Source organism: Struthio camelus, chromosome 15 (genome assembly GCF_040807025.1).
Source record: "Struthio camelus isolate bStrCam1 chromosome 15, bStrCam1.hap1, whole genome shotgun sequence".
In the NCBI taxonomy this organism is placed as follows: Eukaryota; Metazoa; Chordata; class Aves; order Struthioniformes; family Struthionidae; genus Struthio; species Struthio camelus.
The window spans coordinates 3,958,338-3,979,101 of record NC_090956.1 but is presented as its reverse complement, the minus strand read 5'-3'; the positions used below and the strand labels follow the sequence as shown (position 1 = coordinate 3,979,101).

Sequence of the window (20,764 nt, the reverse complement as noted above, 5' to 3'; positions counted from 1 at the left end):
AAAATAAAAGGCCTCCAGCGGAAAGCGCGGCCCAGCGGGAGGTGGCAAGCGGGCCGTTAGGAGACGGGCTCACACGGCGCCGGGCTCGAGCGGCGCAGGAGCGTGCAGCCGGCGCGGAGCACCTTCCCCGCGTGGCCCCCGCATCCGGCACCGTGGCTCCAGCCAGCCCGGCTGCGCAGGCAGGAGCAGGGTGAGGGTCGGGGTCTCAGGTGGATCGGGGTGAAAGCGGTACCAGGGTTTGGGGTTGGAGCTGGGCTGAGGTTTGAGACGGGCGCTGAGCCCGCTGCCGAACCTGAAACGAGCTGCAGCTGGTAAACAGATCTCGGCCACAGAAGAAGCAACAGGGCAAAAGCAGCACATTCCTATCATTTTCTTGCCACAAGAGACAAGGACGCTGTGCCACAGCTTGAGAACCCTCCAGGCTGTCAGAGGGCGGTTTTTAGCGTGCAAAGTAGAGAAAACAGCCTCATAACTCGTCCCACGGCACGTAACGGGAGCAACGTGCGCTAACCGCCTCCGGGGAGGACGGGGCGGCTGGGACGCGGCTCGGCTGGAGGGGCTCGGGGAAGGGCAGGGCCGAGGCGCGCGTCGGGCTGCCGCCGGCTCTCCGGCGGCCGGGAGGAAGCTGCGGTCGCCCGCGGAGCATCCCCGGGGCCGCCAGGAGAGCGGGGTCTCCCCGAGCTCCCTCGGCGCGGTGGGCAGCTCCTCGCGCCCGGCCGAGGAGCCTGCTGCCACCGGCAAGAAGCAGGAGGAAGAAAAACGGCCGAGCAGCTCCACAGCCCAGCTGGGGAGAAACAGAGGGACTTGGGGGACAGGGGGGCTGGAGAGCCTTCCCGGGGGCGTCCCGCAGGCGGCCAGGCGGGGAGGCCCTGCGGCACGACGGTCGGTTCGGCCCTCGTCCCACCGAGGCGGGATGGGTCTCCGTCCTGCCAGATGTTTGCCTGACCTCCACCACTGGCGGTCTCACACCTGGAAACAGCTTCCCACCAAGGTCTTATTCCCACCGCATTTCCTCCTTGCTGCCCAGCAAAGCTCGGGGCTCCTTTCCCTGTGCGACGGCGGGGAGCAGTTTCCCCCTCCCTCCGTACGGATGAGGCCTTCGAAGACAGCTGTCCCGTCCCCGTCTGGACCACGAGGGTCCTGATAAAGCGGTCAGCGCCCAAAGCCTGAAAAATCACGTTGTCCTGCCAGGGACTGCTGGGCTCAAACCTCACCTTCAACCCACGACAATCCCAGCTCACGTGCCGGCATCGGGCAAAACCACTTCCCCCACCCTGCCGAAGGCTGAAATTCAGCCCAGCCCTCCGGGACCGGCCCCGAATCGATTCGGTTGGCGCAGGAGCAGTCACCAGAGCCGAGCAAACCCCGATTTCCCTCTGTTTTGGCAAACAGCGAAGTGCAAGCTCAGCGAGCCCGGTCGGAGCAGGGCCAGGCAGGACCCGCGGCTTCTCCTCCAGCCCTTCTGCCTCTCGCCAGCTCCCATGGGGCGATAAGTGCCCATTTGCTTGTGCTACATGTTTATTCTCTGTTACTGCCTAATCCTATTTGTTTTCCACGTCAGGCCTGATAGCCTTTCCTCCCCTGCGAGGAAGAAGCACAGCTTTGCTGGATGAAAGCAAACACGGCGCTGGGTTACCTGTGGTCACAACCGGGCACGAGGACTTTGGGCTTGGGGCCGGCCCCGGCGGCCGCTGGAGGCTGCGGGGTTGCCTTAAAGACTTGGCCTGCGGGATGCGGCCCCCCAAACAGCCCTGGATGAGAAGTAACCACGTGCCAAGCAGGAATGCCAAAAGCAACGTGGAAAAAACCCACGGAAAGCCCGGCCGGGAGCTCAGCCAGCTTCTGGAGCGCCTCCGCTGCCCGCGTGCGCGGTCGGGCCGCGGCACCGGGAGGGCGATGCACTCGGCGACCCAGCGGCGTCTGCCAGCGGGAAGTTGTGATTTAACTAGTTTCTCCTGTGCTGCTGTTTGCTCTAGAGAAACGGCCTGGCCACGAGGGCGGGCGTTATCTGCGGCGTTTGCACGCAGCCCCGCTGTTTTTGCCCAAGGCTACAAACAAACCCGACCTGCCAAGCTCAAACCCCGGGAAACCCGGGCCGCCTTCGAAGGCACGAAGGCCACCGCATCCCCAGTGACCCGCTCGGTCTTCGACGCTCCCGGCCGGAGACGCGCGGGTTTGCAAGCGGGCAAGGGCCGGTCGCAGGGGAGCCCGCAGCCAGCGGGGCCGTGCTCCGGCAGGGACAGCGGGGCAGCCGGCGGCGAAGCTTTAGCCGGTCTCCGGACCGAGAGCGTGACAGCACGAACCCGGCCCGAGCCGCGTTGCCGCTACCGCAACGCCTCGCTAACAAGCAAACGTCTCTTTTGTAAATACCGATTTTGCCGATCAAGAAATCTAAATTTATTTACCTCGGTGACTTTGAGCCAGGTCTGGCGACTCTGCCATAAATTGTCTGAATAACGCAGCGTGTCCTCTGCCGGGTGGATGCTACGGGCACGGGGCCGTTTCAGCCTCCGTCGATAAACATTAACTGCGAAGGGGATGCGGAGACTTATCTACAAATAAAATGCTGTGCCCAAGTGCTCAAGAGGAAGGCTGCTGAGAGAGCGGTCCAGAAATCCTCGTGCAACGGCTCTGCCGAGGAACGCGCGGCCGAAGGAAACGGAGGCTGGATGGAAAAGAAACCAACGCTTTTAATTCTCGAGGAGCAACTTCGGAAGGGCGAATTACAACCATGCAAAAGCGAGAGGGACCCCGACGGCTTCACAGAGCTACGCCGGGAGCTCGAGGACGCCGGGCCGGGCCGGCGGCCGCACCAGCGGCTTCTCGCCGCCCGCCCCTTCCGGCAGGGCTGCCGGCACCGTCCCCCGAGCGGGAAGGACGGCGCTCGAGGGGCACGCGGGAAGGTTCGGAGGGCCCGGAGCAGCCCGCAGGCAACGGGAGCGCGGAGGCCACCGGGGCCGGACGAGGCAGGAGAGGGTCCCGGGGGTTTCCCGCGGGGACCGGGGGACTCAGCCGCACGCGTCCCGCCGGGACCAGGAGTCCTGGCTCCCTCCTCAGCCTCCGCGAGACCCCGCAGCAACGCAGCTCCCCTTTCCTGCCACCCTCTCCCAGGGCCTTTGAACTCTTTCTTCTTTTTCCCTCTTTTTTTTTGTTTTTTTTTGGGTCATTACAGCTCATTTCTCCAACCGTTCTGGGAATCTGCACACATCCAGCTCGGACCTGCAGCTTCGCCCCTGGGATTGTCCCGTTCGGAGCAGGTTCGGGCACCGGGATCTTTGGGAAGAGCCAAATCCTCGCGGCTGAGTTTCATCCCGGCTCGCGGGGGCGGAGGGACGGCACGGGACGCGGCTGCCCACAACAAAGATAAAAAGCCCTTCTGCACCCCTTCCCCACCAGCAAGGCAGTGAAAAACAGCTCGAAGGCACCGGCGGGGGCTGCGGGCGGTGGGGACGGCGGGACGGGGCCCCCCCAGGCGGGTCACCCGGGTTAGACGGCAAGGGTCGCATCGCCCTGCTTTTCGCAGTCACCTGCCTCGGCCCCTTCGCGAACGGCCCGGGGACGCGCCGAGGCTCTGGATGCTCCAGCGGGCTGCGAACCGCCCTGCTGGGCAGGGATGTTGCCCTGTTCGAGAAAAAAAACGGGGTTTCGTGCTTGGGTTGGCAGCAGTTTCCTCTCTCCTTCCGCCGGCGGGGGTCGAACGCCGCCGGGAGGGATGGGGACGCCGCCAGCCCCTCCGAGAGCCGCCGCCGCCGGGATCCAAGGCGCCGTGCGTCGGTCCCGCGCCGCGGTCCTCGGCGCTGGCTCCGTCACCGCTCGTAGCATCCTCGCTCCCGTGGCATCCGCGCGGAGCCGGGGCTCCCGTGCCCTCCGGGATGGCTTCCCAAAGGCCCCCGGCGTCTCCCCGTCCTTTTTCCGCTCGCTTTCCGGCCGCTCTTGCCCACCCTTGGCGGGTGTCTCACAGCCGGCGTCACCCGGGAGAGCGTCGTCTCGCTGGGCGGCAGCGAGCCGGCGCGGGGCAGGGGCGCCGGGGCGGGATGCCGGCTCCGGCGGGCCGCGGCGCCGCTCTTCCGCCGATCAGCTCGAGCATCCCGAGCGGGGTGCTCGCTTGGCTCGTTGCGGGGCGGGATGGGGGGGGGGGGTCGCTGGGCTAATTAGTAGGATACGTCTCAGTAGGAAAACGGGCGCGTGGGAGAGCGCGGGCACCGGAGAAGCACGCCGTGCCACCACGTCCGAGCCGCTGCTTTGCAAAGGGCAAAGAGACGAGAGGCTGTTAAGGACCCGGCTGCGGCAGCCGGGGCCGAATTTCCGCCGCTAGCCCGCACACCCGCGCGTACCCCTCGGCCGCGAGCCGGAGTTTTCCTTCCGATTTATGTGGTTAAAGCTGGAGCTCCCCAGCACCTTCCCCCCCCCCGCCGGCGGGGAATTCGGGGGCTGCTGCTTTCCGAAGCCGGCGGGGCAAACGCTCCCACCCGGCCGCCAGTTCAGATGCCGGCGGAGCCGAAGGGCCAGCCGGCGGCCGGGCGGGCGCCGGGGGCCGGCAGCGCCCTGCAGACCTACCTGCTGCTATTCGCTCTTCGCTCCCGTCTGCTTCCGCCGATAGATTTCCTCGGTGAAAGGGCTGCGGGCGGCAGGACGGCGATTCGGGGCCGAGCGGGGGCAGAGAGGCGAGAGAAGGGCGAAAGAAGGGGGGGGAAAGACAAACTGCACATCACCAGGCGCTGCGGGCCTGCGGAGCAGGTCCAGGCTGCGCCCAGGCCAGGACCATCCCTGTGCTGAGCGGGACAGGGCTCAGCTGGGCCACCTCTGCCCACGTGCGCTACCTCTCCCTGCACGCAGCGCTCTTTGCCTCTCCTCTCTGCCCACCGCAAAAGCCCTTTCCCTGTTGCAATACAACCACTGCTTCTGGGAATAACTTTGGGCTGCTTTGTCCAGGGCTGCTGGGCTATTGTGGCGCAAAATATCAGAGAAACCCATCGAAGGGAGTACAAAATGCAAGCTCTTTCTTGCAGGGTCTCTTCAGATGACACAATGAGTGCTACCGGCTTCCTTATTGCTCTTGTCTGGCCTGAAGCAGCCATCCAAAGGAGAGAAACCTCATTTTGCTAAAAACGAATAAATGCATAAACGTTCCTAGAACTCAGCAAATAATTTTAAAGTGGCATCTGCCTGTTCTCAAAACAACTGAACAGCAATCAATCACATGTTTTCCCTCGCCCCCACTGAATTAATTGGAAAAAAAAAAAATCCCTGCTTCTCCAATTCCCCGAAACCTCGGGAGTCAAGACGGTAGCAATAATTAGAAGCTCTCCAGCTTTGCAGAGCTACTCACCCCTCGTACAGCATTGCAATTGTGTAGGAAATTGCCACTACAGCTGTCAGCAAAAGGCCAGCTGGGCTTGCATGCCTGTTTTGAAAGAGAAGGAGAAGAGAGGTAAATACATGGGCTTATGCAAGGCACGGTTCAGAAAGTGAAATGAGACGGTCGACACCACGAGAGCGCTCTCTCGTTCATTAAACAGAGGTGAACAAAAGGTGCTTTTCTTTGTACTTAATGTTAACTGGCTTAGGCAGATGTTACTTGGCAAAGCTTCTTCCCCAGCCTACTTCGGTGACTTCTTTTAAGTAAGATCCCTGCACATCTTCGCTGGGAGAGCTTCTGCTTTGATGATAAATCCCGAGATTATCCAGCTGTTTCCTAGCTGAGCTGCTGGTTACGTCAGCCCGTGGCTCCGAGCCAACGCGCTATAGGGGAAACGCGTGATGTGCACAGAAACGCGGACGCCCGGGGTGGGCGAGACGCCCGGCAGCACCGTGACACCCAGGGTGGGCGAGACGCGAAACGCAGAGACGGACACGCAACAGGGAGCAGGTCCGCGGTTAAGACTCAGAGACGGGTCACCGGTGATGGGCTGACGGTGGCGAGGCCAACGAATCGGGATGGAAATACCCCTTGCCGGAGTCATGCAAGACCCGTCCGTCCCCGAGCACCAGCCTTTCCCTGCCTTTAGCAAGCGTGACTTCATTTGCAGTTGCACGTCCTACCACGCCTGCTATGCCTCCAGCTACGGGCTGCCAGCACCGCCCTTCGTTGGGGGGCTGCTAATTGCCTTGAATCGCCGGTTGCAGCTCAGCGCTGCGAGGGGGTGAGAGCTGGATGTCAGCGCTAAGATGTACGTCGCTGTTGCCTGCTGAGAATAAACATCTCGCAATCCTTGTGGAATGAGGACTGTCCTTGTCGGAGAAAAAATGCCTTCAGAGGAGGAGAGGTCAAGCCACCTAAACGTCGGCGCCGCCGGGATGCCCTCGATTCCTGGAGAGACGCGCACGAAGCTTCACCTTTCCACTGTTCCTCTTTTGCAATAAGTTTCTTCCTCATTAGGAAACATCAGGCAACAACTTCTTCTCCCAACCGCCCGCTATTACATGCTTAGTCATGTCTCCTCCTCGATTCGTATCAGAGAGAACAAATTTGCATGATTGTTTGTTGACAGCAAGACCTCTAATTGTATCATTTGGCTGCAGTGCCAGCTCTGATTTACACAGCTTGTTGCCATGACTTAAAACATTTTCCCCATCCAAAGATATGCAGAACCATCCCTGCACAACTAATGCTTGATTTGTCTTTCAGGAGCAGATGAAAGCTTGACCAGGATAACGAGAAGCATTTGGGTAAATTGTTTTTCTCTTCTTACAAGCTTGACCTACTTATTGGCAATGGCTCATTTTGCAGCAGGGTGGAAGGGGGTTCGAGCAGGGAGGTTTTTTTGGTGCTGGCTCCTTGCCACCTCCCTCCTGTCCTTGGTGGGACGCCGTCTTTGTGGGCCTGCGAGCATCGCTCCGCTCATGGACCGCTGCGTTCGAGCCCTCCTTGGACAGCGAGGGGCAGCTCCAGCTTCCAGCCCCCCAAGGGGACACACGCTCATAGCGATGACCAACTTGCAGCTGCAAACCTCCCCGCCGCACATCCAGATCCAAAGTTATTTGGAGAAACCTCATTTATTACCATGGAGCCAGACAGCCCACACGCGGGGCTGGCCCGTGCTCCCCTTACGCACAGCGCGGGGGAACGCACTCCCCAAAAGCCCCATTATTCACTGTGCGCAAACAGGGTCAAAATGCCAACTTCGGCGTATTTTGTGGACGAGTTTATTTTGGCTGTGGAGCAGCCGTTCGTCGGGCCTGGGATATATTTGCAATATCCTGCAAGGAAAAAAAAAAAGTGGCTTTTGCTCCGTGCGATGCTTTTAACGTCGGATGTCAGGGCTAAGGGCAGGCTGCCTGGTGCAGCGCCAGGCTCGCTGACATGACGCGGTATGTGCCCTGGGAGACGGAAATGAATCAGTCCCTTGGGCTCCGATGCCACGATACGGAGCGTGATACATGGCTGAGGGAGGAGAAACACGCGCTCCGCTTCAGGCCCGTCCAAAGCCAGCCCGGGGCGCGCATGCGGCATCCCTCCCGCGCCGCCGCGGACCCCTGCGGGCACGCGCCCAAACTCTCCTTAAAGCCCTGGCAGCTCAGACACCCGAGCTCAGGCCCCCTGGGAAGAGGAACGGCCAAAAACGCCGCGCGAACGGGTTGCGCGGAGCCCCCCAGCCCGGGCCGCCCCGCGCAACCCCGGGCGCGAGCCCAGCACGGAGGCCACGGGTGCTCGGGATTCGGCAAGGGCACCTCGGGTCATCCTTAACGTCGAGCCGGCACGGCACGCTTCAACTTGCCCGCGGCCGGGTTGGGGACGGATACGGCGCAGAGGCAGGCAAGGGGCGCGGGCTGCGAGGAGAAGGGACGGCTCCCGCGGGAAGCCTCCAGTGCAGAACGAGCACCGGCAAAGCGCAGCGGGCAGCAGCGGAGGACGGCGGCCTTATTCACTAGCAGGGCCAGAAAGCCGTGCACGGTTAAACTGGAAGAAAGGTGACCAGGCAGTGGCGAAGTACTTTGCTTTCCCCCCTGAGCAGGAGAGAGGTGGCCACACTCGGGAGCTCCTGTGCAAAATAACTAGTGATAAAAGCCCATAACGCTCTGCGGATCTGGCTTCCCCGTGTAACGCAGCCTGGGCAAATAAATAAAATGTGGTATTAAATAAAGCCACATAAAACTCAATACACAATATATAGAGTATATTGCTCATTTACTGCTAGATTACAGCTTATTCATTTCCTCCTAAGCAGGCTATAAAGCTGTGTTGTGTCACATGAGGAGTGTTTCGGAAGTGTTATCACCATGCAGCGGGGGGACGGGTGTGTTGGCTTGTTTTGATTTTTCCAGCAGTAATTACAGGGCCACGCTGATGCCTGGTATCAGCGCCCTGCCCCGCTGAGTGACCCCTGGCGTGAATTTGGCCCCGGCTGTTGATTTTTCCACCCGCGGAGCCTGCCAAGGACTCCGCTCGGCTGCAGATCATCTGCTGACGTTTCCTCTCCCCAGCACTCGGCCATCACTTATTTTGCTGTAATTAATGCCGCCAGTGTTTTATAATAGCAGAAGGTTTTGCATGCATCTCAGAATAAAAATAGTCAGGAAACGAGAAGCTGGAGCCGGCCGGGTACTCACATGAGGGACCAGCCCAGGTAGACGGCGGTGCTGCCCCAGTACATGGGGTTATCCAGGACGCTGAAGGGGAAGCTCGTCACTTTGGCCTCCATCAGGATGCCGAAGTAGTCACCTGCGGGGCAAACGGAGGGTTTCTCGTTAGGCTCCGCGGAGGCTCCCGGGGGTGGGTGGCCTCCAGCACGCCGCGACCATCGCTGCGACACAGCGGGGACATCCCCCGGCGTAGAGCGAAGGCCAAGGAGGACTTCTGCTGCCGCCTCTTAGGTTGCTAAAACAGCAGCGGGTAGGTTGCTCCACGTCTACCGGCCTGTCTGGGGGGGCTCTTTGCCCACCAGGGTGGTTTGTGCATTGCCACGAGGCCCCCGGCGGCCACGTCCCGCACCAGCCCACGGCTCTGGGCATCGCCGCTGGCTGCTTCCGCTTGGCTCGCCCCAAGAGCGACCATCTGAAGCCCCTCAGCGAGGGAGGAAGCGCAGAGGATGGAAAATATTTAACTGGGGAAAGATTCCCGGCGCCCTGTAGCTGTTACCCTCAAGATGTTATCCTCAAGACCGCCACCACCAAACGCCCTCGGTCGCTGCCACCCCGTATCTCAGAGCTCAGAGAAAGGCTCACAATTTCAGACTCTCACAATTTTTTCGTAGGCGCCTCGACCTACAAAACACTCAGCCCCCGGCAGGCCGATGCCGATAGGCGCTTGTCACCTGTGAGGAGCAGAAAGCTCTCAGAACTGTCAGCCTGCCACCAGCTCTGTCCCCACCTCGGAGCAATCTCTGCACGCTGCCGCGAAAGGAGCCTGCAAAAGCAAGCGGCAAGCCGGGACGCAGGGCGCCCCGAGGAGCGGGGCTCCTCGGCTCACGGCTGAGCCGAGCGGCGCAGCGGCGCACAGCTGGACGCCGCGCGGTGCTGGACGCCGGATAACGCAGCGAGGGCCGTGCCCGCCCGGCGGTCCGCGGAGCCGCGGCCGTGCGTGCCCGCGCTTGCTCCCGAGCCGTTCCCTGACCTCGAGTCTCCTCCGTCTCTCCTTGCGCTATTGTGCACCGATCATAATATCAGTCTTTCTTATGTCCCAGAGGGTGGCGAGGATTAATGAATGTTGAGAAAGTGCTTGGAAATCCAGATAAAAGGCATTACAGGAGGGCAAAGCATTCAAGGTTATTATTATTACCTGGATCGTAGTGCAATTTCTTTGGCCTCACAGGGTGCAAAAACATTTATTTCTAAGGATAAACAGCGCCTGCCCAATTATACCATGCTTTCAGGCTTTAACTACAGGCCACTAAGTGAGATAATTGCCTGGTATTTGTATTATATGTTCCCAGTGTTACTTGGCAATACATCTCCCAGATGGCTCTGGTAGAAAGCATCCCCCCAGGCCGCAGCCCATTTCTGCGTGTGTCAAAATGCTTCATTGTACCCTGCCCGCCCTCGTCTCCGGGGCCCAGCGCCTCGCTCGCACGCTGCAGGTCCGCGCCAAGCCCCGGGCGAACGCCCGCGCCGGCAAGGGCTCGTCCTTGCGCTCTTTGCGAGCACCGACGCGAATCCCCAGGCCCCCGCCGCCAGCATATAGCAAACCCTGCCTCTGAATCCACGCAGTTCAAGGAAAACCACATGGGACAAGGGCTGGAATATTTTTTACATCCTGGCAGGTGCAATGGGGAAGGAACGTGCATCGGTTTGCACGGCACCAGCAACAGGCCAGGGGAGGCTGGCAGCCGATTCGGATGTGTTTTTTGCTGGAAGTCGGTGCAACTGTCTCACCGCAAAGGGTAAATACTCCTGCAGGGGCTACTTTGGATCGGGGCAGCATAAAGCAACTTCAGGCTCTGGGATGGGCTTCCCACGGCCTCCTCCTGAGCTTGTGCCGCTCCACCGCTGCGCCTCCTAAGAGAGCACCAGGTTCAGGCCAACCTGGCAGCAGAGTTCAGTCAAGCCAGATTTACTTGGGGGGGAAAAAAAAAACCCTGAAAGCAAAGGGCTTGAACCTGTTCCAGTAAGTGCTTGGGCATGGTGGGCTCTCCCAAAACCTCTCTTGGGCTCAGGCGTCGATCTGAGAGGAGGGACCATGGCATAAGCTTCCTCGTATCCATGAAACACAGCCCTTCGCTATGTGGAGTCGGAAGTCCTGTCCCCTCTGGGGCACCCTGCTTCTCCCACACCTTCAAGATGTCGAATCACACATGCAACTATGGGTGCCAGCTGCGTCCCAAGCAGGAGAGCACCCTGCGCGAGAGCCTCTGGGACCCGCAGACCCCGCGTCTTCCCCGCGGCTGGGCAAGAAACCATCAAGAAACCATGCCGAACACTATCTCCATGAAGATTTTGGTAACTTGGATTTGTGGGGGCTTGCGTAAAACGGCCATCGGGCCAAAACCAGCAGCTCTGCCCGGTCCCAGCTGGGGCACGGCTCAGCGCGCAGATGTTCAGGGAGTCAGCGCTCCCCGGCCGCCGTCCTGCCCAGGCTGGCAGCGAGACCAGGGCTGGCTGCCGGCTGACCCGCGCGAGGCTCTTGGGCTGCGCAGAACGGACGGGGACGGAGCCACGCTCCCCGCTCGCCCTGAACCTGACTCACCTGTTTGCTTTTCACTGGCAATTCAAGTCCAGCGGCTCCTTCTGCTCGGATGAATCACACTTTACGTAAACAATCCCAGACCTGGCTAAACCTCGGGAACGTTCGATCAGTTCTCGCCCATGGGTGCTCCTGGGTCCGGCCACCCCGGCCACCTCCTTGGGCGCACGGCATGGCCCGCTCTCCGGGAGGAGAGGTGCCGCCCCGGCTCCCGCGGGCTGCACCCAGGTTGCTTTGGGGCAAGCTGGTGAGATGCTACGGGGCTGGGAGCAGGGCGGCACAGGCGAGCGGCGAGAGCGCGCGCCCCGGAGCCCTGGGCTCTATTTCTGGTTGCAGGATCTTGGCCAACTCAAACCGTTTCTTTGCAACTCCACTTGAAAACCAGGCAGGCTTATTACCTCCCACTCTTCTTCCTGGAGACACTGCAGGAGCTAATTGAATTTGGTTTGTAAAGCACTTGCAAAAGCACAGTCTAAATGCAGTGTCAAAGCTAGGGCTGGGATTATTTCAGCTAGCGGGAGCTGCTCCTTTCCTTGGATATTTATTGTTCCTGTCTCAATTTTATTTTTATGAATTCCACACATACCGGCATGTTTTTAAAGTCAACAACGCTAATAGAATTACTCTCCAAATGTGAAAGCAGGCACAGTGGAAAATGCTTTCCACCATAAAGCGGCAGATAAAAGCATCCGTCAAGGGCTGTCAGGTTTATTGCCGCGGCGAGAGCAACCGAGATCCTGCCTTGGCACGCGCGCCGAGCGGGCCGGGGCTCAGAGCGAGGTCGGGCTCGCAGAGGGCGCGCACCGCTGCTTTGCTCACCGTGTTGCCACTGTGCCAGCGCCGCTGTCCCCACAGGGACATCGCAAACACGGAGCAGCAGAGGCCACGCGCCTCCCTCCCGCCCCGAGCCAGCTGGGCTGCGGACTGTCTCGCCCAGGGCTTAGCCCAGTCGGGGTCTGGTTCACAACCAGACTACATTACAAACTATAATATATAAGACTATAAATTACAGGCATGCTGTTGCGTTAGTTCAGTCTCGTGGTTGGCTCCGCACGTTGCGGAGACGCCGGCGTTGCAGCAGGGTGCAACAGGAGACATCGTGCCGCGGGGCAACAGGGGGCTTGTTGGATCCGCTCACCGGCTCCCTTTTCTGGGGGACATTCGAACCTCTGAGATAATCAGGGACTTATTAAAATTGCAGGCTTGACACTTAAGGTGGTTGGACTCGCTGTGCAAAATCGCTGCGCTGCCATCTCCACGCAAGGCGACGTCAGGGTTCGATCACGCCTTGGTAGCACGAAGCCAAGACCAAATCTAACAGCGCCCTGAAGACGAGGCAGAGGAAATACCCACAGGAGGACTCTGCCCTACCTTCATTCTGGATTAGCCTTTCCAAAAGACCCCAGCAGGATTAAATGAGGTCTCTGGTCAAGATCTGGCATTTTTAGAGAAACTACAGGCAAGGGCAAGCGGAACAGCTTCACTACCTGACCGAATGAGCTGGCGATGGGGCTCACATCTCCCACCTGCTAAAAACGGCCACATCTGGAGCGAGAGGCTGAGCCCAGGGGCACAGCCGTGCTTCGATGCCAGGGCTCCCCCAGGAGCCGGCCAGAGCTGCCGGGGTAGCAGACGGGGGACATCCCGGCAGTGACGGCAGCACTTACCCAGGAACGTCCCGATGAAGCCCAGCGCCAAGAAGCTGGAGATGACGAACAAGGTCCCGACGGCCAGGACGGCCAAGCCCAAGAAATAGGCCCAGCGGCAGTCCAAGCCCTCCAGCTTCGGCTGGCTCTTCATGGCCTCTGTGAAGCTGTTGGAGAGACAATGAGGGCTGTTAATAGCAGCAACTCGTTAATACCATCACCTGCCTCCTCCTGGGAGGTGTGGAGCTTGGAGAGAGGAGGGCACTCCACCAGGTCCCTTCTTTCATCCGCACCTACTCGCTGTCCGGAAGGGAGAAGCAAGAAGGCAAAGTCTCGCGAGCAGCCAGGGGTTGGCCTGCTGCAGGTACTTCCACTCGCAACCCCTGCTCGGTGCTGGAAACACCAACCCCACCCAAGCGTGGGACCAAACTGTTTGGGGCTTTTTGGTTTTGTTATGACGGGGAGCTCGGGGAGCCCAGCGAGCATGGGGACCTGAAGGCTGGCAGCGATCTGCTGGGTTATCTCATGCTTCCTCCCCCGTTCCTCCCCACCGAAACATTTTGCAGCGTTCCCGTGTCAGCCACGTGCCCGGCAGTGATTCACGGCTGGAGGCTGGCAGCCAGGGGGAGGACTGCAACGGGGAAAGGGAAACATGGGACGCAGGGATTGTCAAGCACGAGCTTCTCTGCCCCGGCCTCCAGGATGACCCTCCAAATCCTCGTCCACGAGCATAAGAGCCGTGATCCTGCCAAGGTGCTGCACTTTGCAGGGCTCGGCTGGCGCAGCGGCTCCTGCTGCTCCGAGACAACGATGCAGTGATGCAGCGAAGCCCGTTTGTAATAGCAAGAGGAGATACCGGCCTTGCAGGACCGTACGCAGTGCTTCTCCACGCACGGCAGAAAACTTGGAGGCTCCTTCAATGAACGCCTTGGAGGCAGGAATTCAAGCAGGATGCCGGCTCTCCTGCACCTGGACAGCTTTTTCTGGGCGGAGAGGGCCCGCGGTCCCTCTGGCTCTCTGCTGCGCCAGCTTCTGAGATGGGTACATTTTTTTGATGTCCGTCTCCCCAAGTCCTGCAAACCCCTCGATTGACTTTGCCGCCCAAGGAGAGCCGCGGTGGGGCGTCCTGTCCGGCCTGCCCGGCTCACGGACACGCGGCAGGCGTGCGCCTCGGAGGCTCGATGGCAAGTTACAAGCACCGAGCCAATTCCAAAATTGTACTTAAATTTTATGGTTTAGGGACCGGGATGATAATTTTGTTTTCCTTGGAGCTCGTCCTTACTGTGTTTTCTATCGTTAGAGAGCTTTTTGGGCACCCAGAGCAAGCCGTTTCACCTTCCCTTTGGGCTGGAGCAAGGAAACAAAACAGAGAATAAATGCAATGAGCTGGGGAGAGAGCACAAATTCAGCAGCTCATTGATTTACGCTTTGCCTCCACGCTGGAAATAACTGGGAAATTCCCTTTCCCTGGGAGCCGAGCACGTGCCGAGGAACGACGGCGCGGCCCCGGGTTGCACAACGGCCCGCGTGCCCAGGGCCACCCGTCCTCCAACCCCCAGCACGCCGCCCTCTCCTTGCCAGGCTGACGGCGGCTTAGCTTAAAATCAATTCCTAAGCGCTGGGGCGAACGCGCAGACCTGGCCGCAGCTCGCAGCAGCTGCGCAACCGTTGGCATCGCTGCCCTGATGCTTCTTTTTAAATGACGCGCGCCTGCCCTGCGCAGGAGCCCAACCCTGCGTCCCTGCCGCAGCAGCGCCCGGGGGATGCTCCGGGCGGCTTTGCTCCTGCACATGGAGACGCTAATGCCTCTTTGCAGCACCAAGGGTTTGATTCTGCCTTAGGCTGGGACCTCTTCCCAGCGTGCCAGCCCGGGGAAGGCGTCTCAGCGCAACCAGAAAAAAGTCAGGGATGGTTCCCGGGGGGCAGGCGAGGGACACCAGCACCGAGCTGGTGCCCGTCTGGTTCCCAGCCCCCGGCAAAGAGATGGCAAAGCAGAGAGAGGTGCAGCCAGAGCCCAGCGCTCGGAGGCTGCTCTTCACTCTGCTCGAGCAGAGTTCACGTTATCTTGCATCCTCGAGGCTGCTCTGATTTGTGCCAGCGACCTGCCTCGGCGCACGAGAACAGAGGTGGCTTTGAGAACGGGAACTGGATGACTGCGAACCCGGCTCGGAGGTTTCGCAAGCAGCACATGACACGGTTTGTTTTGGCAGAGTCTCCTCCCCTGCTCCAGACGATCCCATCCTTCCTCCCCATGGCTGGACAGCCCTGCATCAGTTACCCTCATCAGCACGTCTTGCTCGGTCCCCTGCTGTTTGGCTTCCAGCTAGAGAGGGAGGCGTCTGTGCGGAGATAATGGACCGTCTCTCCCCCTAGTAATGTTCTGTATCTTGCTAAACACGCTCTCCATTTGCATTAAACACGATGTGCGCACGAGTTTTTAGAATCGGCAAATAAAGCTTTCAAGCGTTTACGATGCCAGGCCACGGCAGGCAGCACGGGGTCGGCGGCGGCTCCAATTATTCCGGCATCTGCGAGCGCTCCGCGGCAGCCGGGAGACCCTCGCCGGCACGGGGCAAGGACGAGGCGCTGGCCGTCTCGCTCGCGAAGCCGGTCTCTTACCGCGCGCCCCTGAGTCACGCTCCTCGCAGCGGCTCTGCCGCACGCGCTACGCGGCAGCATCCCAGCTCCGCAGCCGACGACGCCAAGTAAAACCGCGCTTTGTCCAAGCGGGTGGAAACGCATCGCGTGCCGGAGCGGCGCGCCTGCCGCGGCGAGGAGCCGGGCGGACGGTCGCGCGCCGACCCGCTCGGATAACGCAGCCGGAGGGGCTCGCGCCCGCTCTGCAAGGTGCAAGTTGGCCTCCGCCTTCGGCGGACGGGAACGGCGCAAGCGCAGCTGCTGCGGGCTTTGTGCCGGCGAGCCGAAGCCACGGGCGCCGTTTCGCCCTCGGCTCCCGCTGCGCTTACCGCCGCGTCGTGGGAATAACGCGCGCGACCTGGAAAAACCCCGACAAACGGCAGGGCCCGAGACGTCCCGCGGGTGGAAGCGTTTGCAAGAGCTGGACGAGCGCGGGGTTAACAGAGAGCAAAGGCGCTTGGAGGCGGCGGGCAGGCGGCGGGGTTTGCACGAACGGGCGCCTTAGTCCAGCGGAGAGCGACGATTGCAACGCTGCAAAACCACCAGTCAAACCAGCACCCCAAACCCCAACCCCAAAAGCCGGGCGCTGGAGCACGCCGCCAACCCGGCGACGCTCTCATCTGCCCGGCTAAGGGGGCAGCGGAGGTGTTCAGCCTCCCGGGGGGAACCGCGAATGCCGCGTTTTGCAACCGCTTTCCCCCGCCGAGGAGCACAAAGACCTCGGCGAGGAAACCGGGTCGCCGCTCCCTCTGCCCGTCCCCGAAAGCAGGGCCGGCGAGCACGGCGGGACAGAAGTGGGGCACGGGCAGCGGGTGCTGACTGTCTCGCCCTGGTTTCGGGCTTTTTTTGTTCCTCTTGGCCAAAGCAGGCAACTGGGGTAAAGCGTCCGATAGCTCCCAGCAGCAACCGCCGTCACCGGCGCGCTGCAACAGAACTTGTTTATTTAAAACAACAACAAAGACCCTTAAAGCCGTCCTGCTGATAGCACCACTTGCTGTCCCCGTCATCATCCTCACAGCTTCTTTCGCCGGTAACGGCTGGGCTTTGCTGCCAGCGCCCGTCGCCGTGTTATTTAGGCGGGTTTGGAGCTGTCGGCAGCTTCGCGCCTCGCTGCCGACCTGGCTCCCTTCCGCGACCGGCCGGCGCGAGGGGCTGCTCCCCCCGGGGGCCTGTCCCGGAGGGCAACGGTCCCGGCGCCCACCTGGCCCTGCGCCCGCAGGCTCCGGGCACAGCACGGCTGCCCGCCCGCGGAGCCGCCGGCTGCCGCTCCTGCCAGACCTGCACCCTTCGCCCCACGCTCGACTTAACAGCGGTCGGCAGAGGCAAATGCAGTTCTGCAAGTTCATCTGCAAAATTCCCCTGCAAGGGCACGGAGTACGTGCGTGTTGCTTTCCAGCTCAGGGAAAGGCTCCGATGCCTTGAAGATAGCAAGTGCATAAGCCTCGGACCAACCACGCCTGTACGTGCCCGCTTGGAGAAGGGCGGTTTGCAACGAGAAGAGCGCTGCAACGGGGAGCGCAGCGCCGCTGCGATGCTGCCGGCCAGGCTAGCAGCAGCTTGGCTAGCGCGACACTGGCTGCCGACCTGGAGGACATTTAAGGTCGTCACGTCCCATGTCACAGAGATAAGAGTCGTAAACCTCCAGGGTAGCAAACGCAGTTCAGGTAGTTCTAGAGTTGAGGATTTGTTTTGGCAGATAAGGGACTCCGCGATAGGAGCTCCCCGCTTCTTGCGGGAAGAACATGACTAACGAGGACAATCATCGCACCAGAGCAATTAAGGATGCTTGTCTTATGCAGTTGACTGAGCAGGTCCCCTCTGGTCACAGGTCGTTCTGGATTGCTTCTCAGAAACGAAGCCAAGGCCGATAACGAAGCTCAGAGCGGGGAAGCCTCTAATCGCCTAACGAGCGCAAGGCAGCCTTTCGCTTTCCCCGAAGCCATGCGTTTGGGAAAAGGCTTGCGGGCGGCCGCCGTGGCACCCAACCGGGGAGGGGGCCACGGCAGGCGCCGCGGGGCGGCCCGTTCGCCGAGTTTCTGTTCGCTCCCTCCTCCCTTCCTCCCCCGGCTGGGAGTCTTCCAAAAAACCAGTTAAAAAAAGAGAGCGAGGAAGCAGGTTTTTAGAAACAAAAGAGCCTTGCCGCGGGCTCCTCGATGGAGCCACCCACACGAAAAGCCCCAAAGCGTGCAGAGGGGAGTTTGAAAGGCTGGATGGCGGTGGCGGCGGGTGGAAGGACCCCCCGAGGTGGTCTTTTTTCCCCCTGTTATCACCAGCCAGCATGCACCTCGCAAACAACCCAGAGCCGGTGGCATATTTAAAGCGCGAGCACAGCTTGCTCTTTGCCGGCTGGCTTGCCTCCGCGGGGCGAGGAGCGGCGGGCTCGCTTCCAGCAGCGCGCTCAGGCACAAGCCACTCAGGAAATACAACAAGGGAGAAAAGCGGAAGAGCGAGCGCGAGCTCTGCCGCGTCTTGTCCCGACGTCGGCGGCCAGGGAGACGGCAGCGCCCGCGCTGGGCGACCCGGCCACCGCGCGCCAGCCCCTCTGCGACGCCTCCGCGGCGGGGCGAGGGGCAGGACTGAGCGTTCCCGAACGGCACGACTGCTCCAGGTTGGGGCAAATGAGCCCCGGGCAGCCTCGGTGGGGGGGGACTGCCGTGGGCTGCTGCCCACGCCGACCGGGAAATCGAGCTTCCCAGGTGTGTTACAGGGCATGGACATCTTTAATGAGCATCCTGAAACCATCCCTCCCGTCTCAGTTCAGGACTTGCCTTGCTCAAACAGCCTCCCATCACTCGGTCCAGCTTCAGTGGCAAGGGAATAACCCAGCCGTGCTGAAACACCCAGGCAAAATAAGCTCTACGTTGCAAGTCACCCAAAACGGCCTTGGTCCATCTGGGTGAGCTGGCAAGCGCGGGCGGCTCACCTCTGCTCTGCTGCAGGCGAACTGCCCCCTCTGTGGGACCTCTCCTCCAAAACCAAGGGGCAGGTGGGGCTTTCCCAGCCCTCTGGGTTGACCTTGCTGCCAGCTTCAGGCCCTGACTCCACGGCAGAGCTGCCCCCAAGCGGGGCTCACGCAATGAGCACTCACAAACTCATGACACGGGCGCAGCTGGCAATGGCCGCCCTGGTAGGGCAGAGGAGCCTGCAGGGAGAAAGCGTGATGCACCGTGCTGGGAGGTCGGGCAGGAGCAAGCCGGATTCCTGGAAACCGGGACTGCCATTCCATCAGCTACGGTTTTAATTAAAAAAACAGATAAAAGGCTTTGCATTGCTTCCCAGTCCACAAGCGCCTGTCGCGTGCGTGCAATAAACTGCTGAGCCGCTGCCCAGCGAAACGGCAGCACGCTGTGTCACCGAGCCACGAGCAGCACGCGCACGTGCCCTCCCTCTCGCCCGCGTTCAGTTACGGCCACGTTCGCTGCAAACCTTCGTACAGTCTCTGCGATAGGCAGCGGCTGTGGCAAACGCAGAGGGGTGAGGGCAGGTCTCGGTGTCACTTCTGGGAGGGCAAAGCTCTAAAATACACGGGCAAATTCCAACCTGAGATCTCTGTGCCTGGGGAATTACCCAGAGCACTAAACAACCCATTAGCTCTGACCCTGGCATAACTGAATCTGGGAATTTGCTCAGAGTCTGCCTCTGCTATACAGCGTTGAAGATAAAACCCTATCAGACAGCAGACAGATTGCTGGCATTGAGGAAATCTGCAGTAAACCTCTTCGCTGCACTCAGAACGTCAAAGGACGTATTCCCAGGGCATACGGTGCATCAGTCAGACGCTGCTACTGAGCTAGCACAGGTAGTATTTAAACAGATCGCAGATAAGAGTTTAAAAAGACTGCTTGCCAAGCGTACAGATAATCCCTGCTCTTCTACGCAGGAAACCCTGCGGCTTCTTAAAAACAGGCTTAACTATTTTTCGAATTTTTATGAGAGAATTAGAAAAAATTCTGCCGTTACATACGATCCCTCCCATGCAAACAGCCTTCCTATCAATCAGCTGCGCTGCAAGCAGGGCAGGGGAATAGCCTCCCGGGACCAGAGCAAGAGAAGCTGCGGCACTGAACGGCTGCTGGCACAGAGTTTGCTCTCCCTGCCGCATCTCCCGCCTTGCCAGGAGCATCGCACGCAGCCGTTCTTTGCAGTAACACACAGCGGCAGAATTAGCTCCTTACCAATGGCTCCGCACGCAGTTCAGCAGCAGGATAACCGTGCCCAGGCAGTAGCAGGCAGTATGCGGCGAGCCAAAGGCTCGGCTGAGCGCTCGCGTTTTGTGCTCCCATCTGGCTACCTGAGGAGACAACAGAAAAGCAAAGCGGTGGGTGGAGGCGCTGGGACGCTGCTGCCCGCGGAGCGCGAGCCCGGCCGGCCGCACGGCCTTCGCGCAAGATGCGCTCAGAAAGGAGCAGCGGCCACGGACGTGACACGGCTCGAGGCAAAACCCCTGCACATAGGAATTGGGGAACATCTGGTTTGGGCAACATGCATCCAACCAGGCTTAAAGCATTGCTAAGGCTGACCCAGTGCCCCAGCTGCAAGGGAGGCCGGGGCTGCTCCCCCGGGAGGAGGGAGGAAAACTCATCCCAGGGTGGGGATGGACGATGGGGACACTCAGGTCTGATTTTCTGGGCTTCAGTGCAGTGCTTTGACATGGGAGCAGGGACGTGGAGGCTGCGGACAGATGTCCTCTTCTACATCCAGCTGTGGGCATCACCGCTGGCAGGGGCCACCCATCCCTGCCCGCTTCCAGCGCGGCTCCCGAGTGCTGCTCCGGGCTCCCGGCTCGGCACGGAGAACCGCTCCAGCTCGCGCACGCTGAGCTAGCCGGCCTTGGCTAGCGCTCAGCAATTTTAGCCGTTAAGGGGACGTCGGCACCTCGCCCGCCTCTGCGGGGCTGCCTCTACGCGCCGCAGCCCTGGAGACACGCAGGGCGCCTCCGCGGAGCAGGCACCACCATCCGTTCCCGGGCACCTTCCTCTGGCTGCAAGTTCCAGCTCAGGGTCACGGCGCAGAAGAGGGCTTGCAGGGACGCAGAAGCCGATGGACCCCTGCCCGAAGAGGGACTCCTCTCAGCCTGGGACGATGCTGCAGGCAGGCAGCTGGAGCTATTCCCAAAAACCACCAGCCTGGACCAACCCAAGTCACTGAATGCAAGACCCTCACTCCCAAGCTGACCAAACCCCTTAAAACCAGTGTGCTTCTCCCCCTCCCAGGGCCCTGCAGCTATATTTATCTCCTCTTCCAGGCTCCATTTCCAGGTGCCTCCACATGCTCTGATTAGGCCCCAAATTGGAGCGGAGCAGGTGTGCAGCACAGCCAGGCAATGGGGTGGGAGGAGGGAGGCAGCAGAGCATCTCGGCAC

General features: G+C 60.6%; 1 protein-coding gene across 8 annotated transcripts in view; it reads right to left on the bottom strand.

The window, feature by feature from the left end:
• Positions 1 to 2,670: 2,670 nt before the first annotated feature.
• The window catches only part of PEMT (phosphatidylethanolamine N-methyltransferase), a 39,799-nt gene continuing 21,705 nt past the window's right edge, over positions 2,671 to 20,764 (bottom strand). For 3 of the 8 annotated variants that reach the window (XM_068909214.1, XM_068909210.1, XM_068909208.1), the window contains 6 exons: positions 19,578 to 19,693; positions 12,787 to 12,932; positions 8,551 to 8,662; positions 5,330 to 5,404; positions 4,558 to 4,618; positions 2,671 to 4,240 (listed from right to left, as the gene is read on the bottom strand). In XM_068909214.1, the coding sequence (XP_068765315.1) occupies positions 4,564 to 4,618; positions 5,330 to 5,404; positions 8,551 to 8,662; positions 12,787 to 12,932; positions 19,578 to 19,693 (504 nt within the window). In that variant the 3' untranslated portion in view covers positions 2,671 to 4,240; positions 4,558 to 4,563. Of the gene's footprint in view, positions 4,241 to 4,557; positions 4,619 to 5,329; positions 5,405 to 8,102; positions 8,447 to 8,550; positions 8,663 to 12,786; positions 12,933 to 19,577; positions 19,694 to 20,764 lie in introns of those variants that run through there. The other 5 variants (XM_068909213.1, XM_068909209.1, XM_068909207.1 and 2 more) reach the window with 2 other exon arrangements.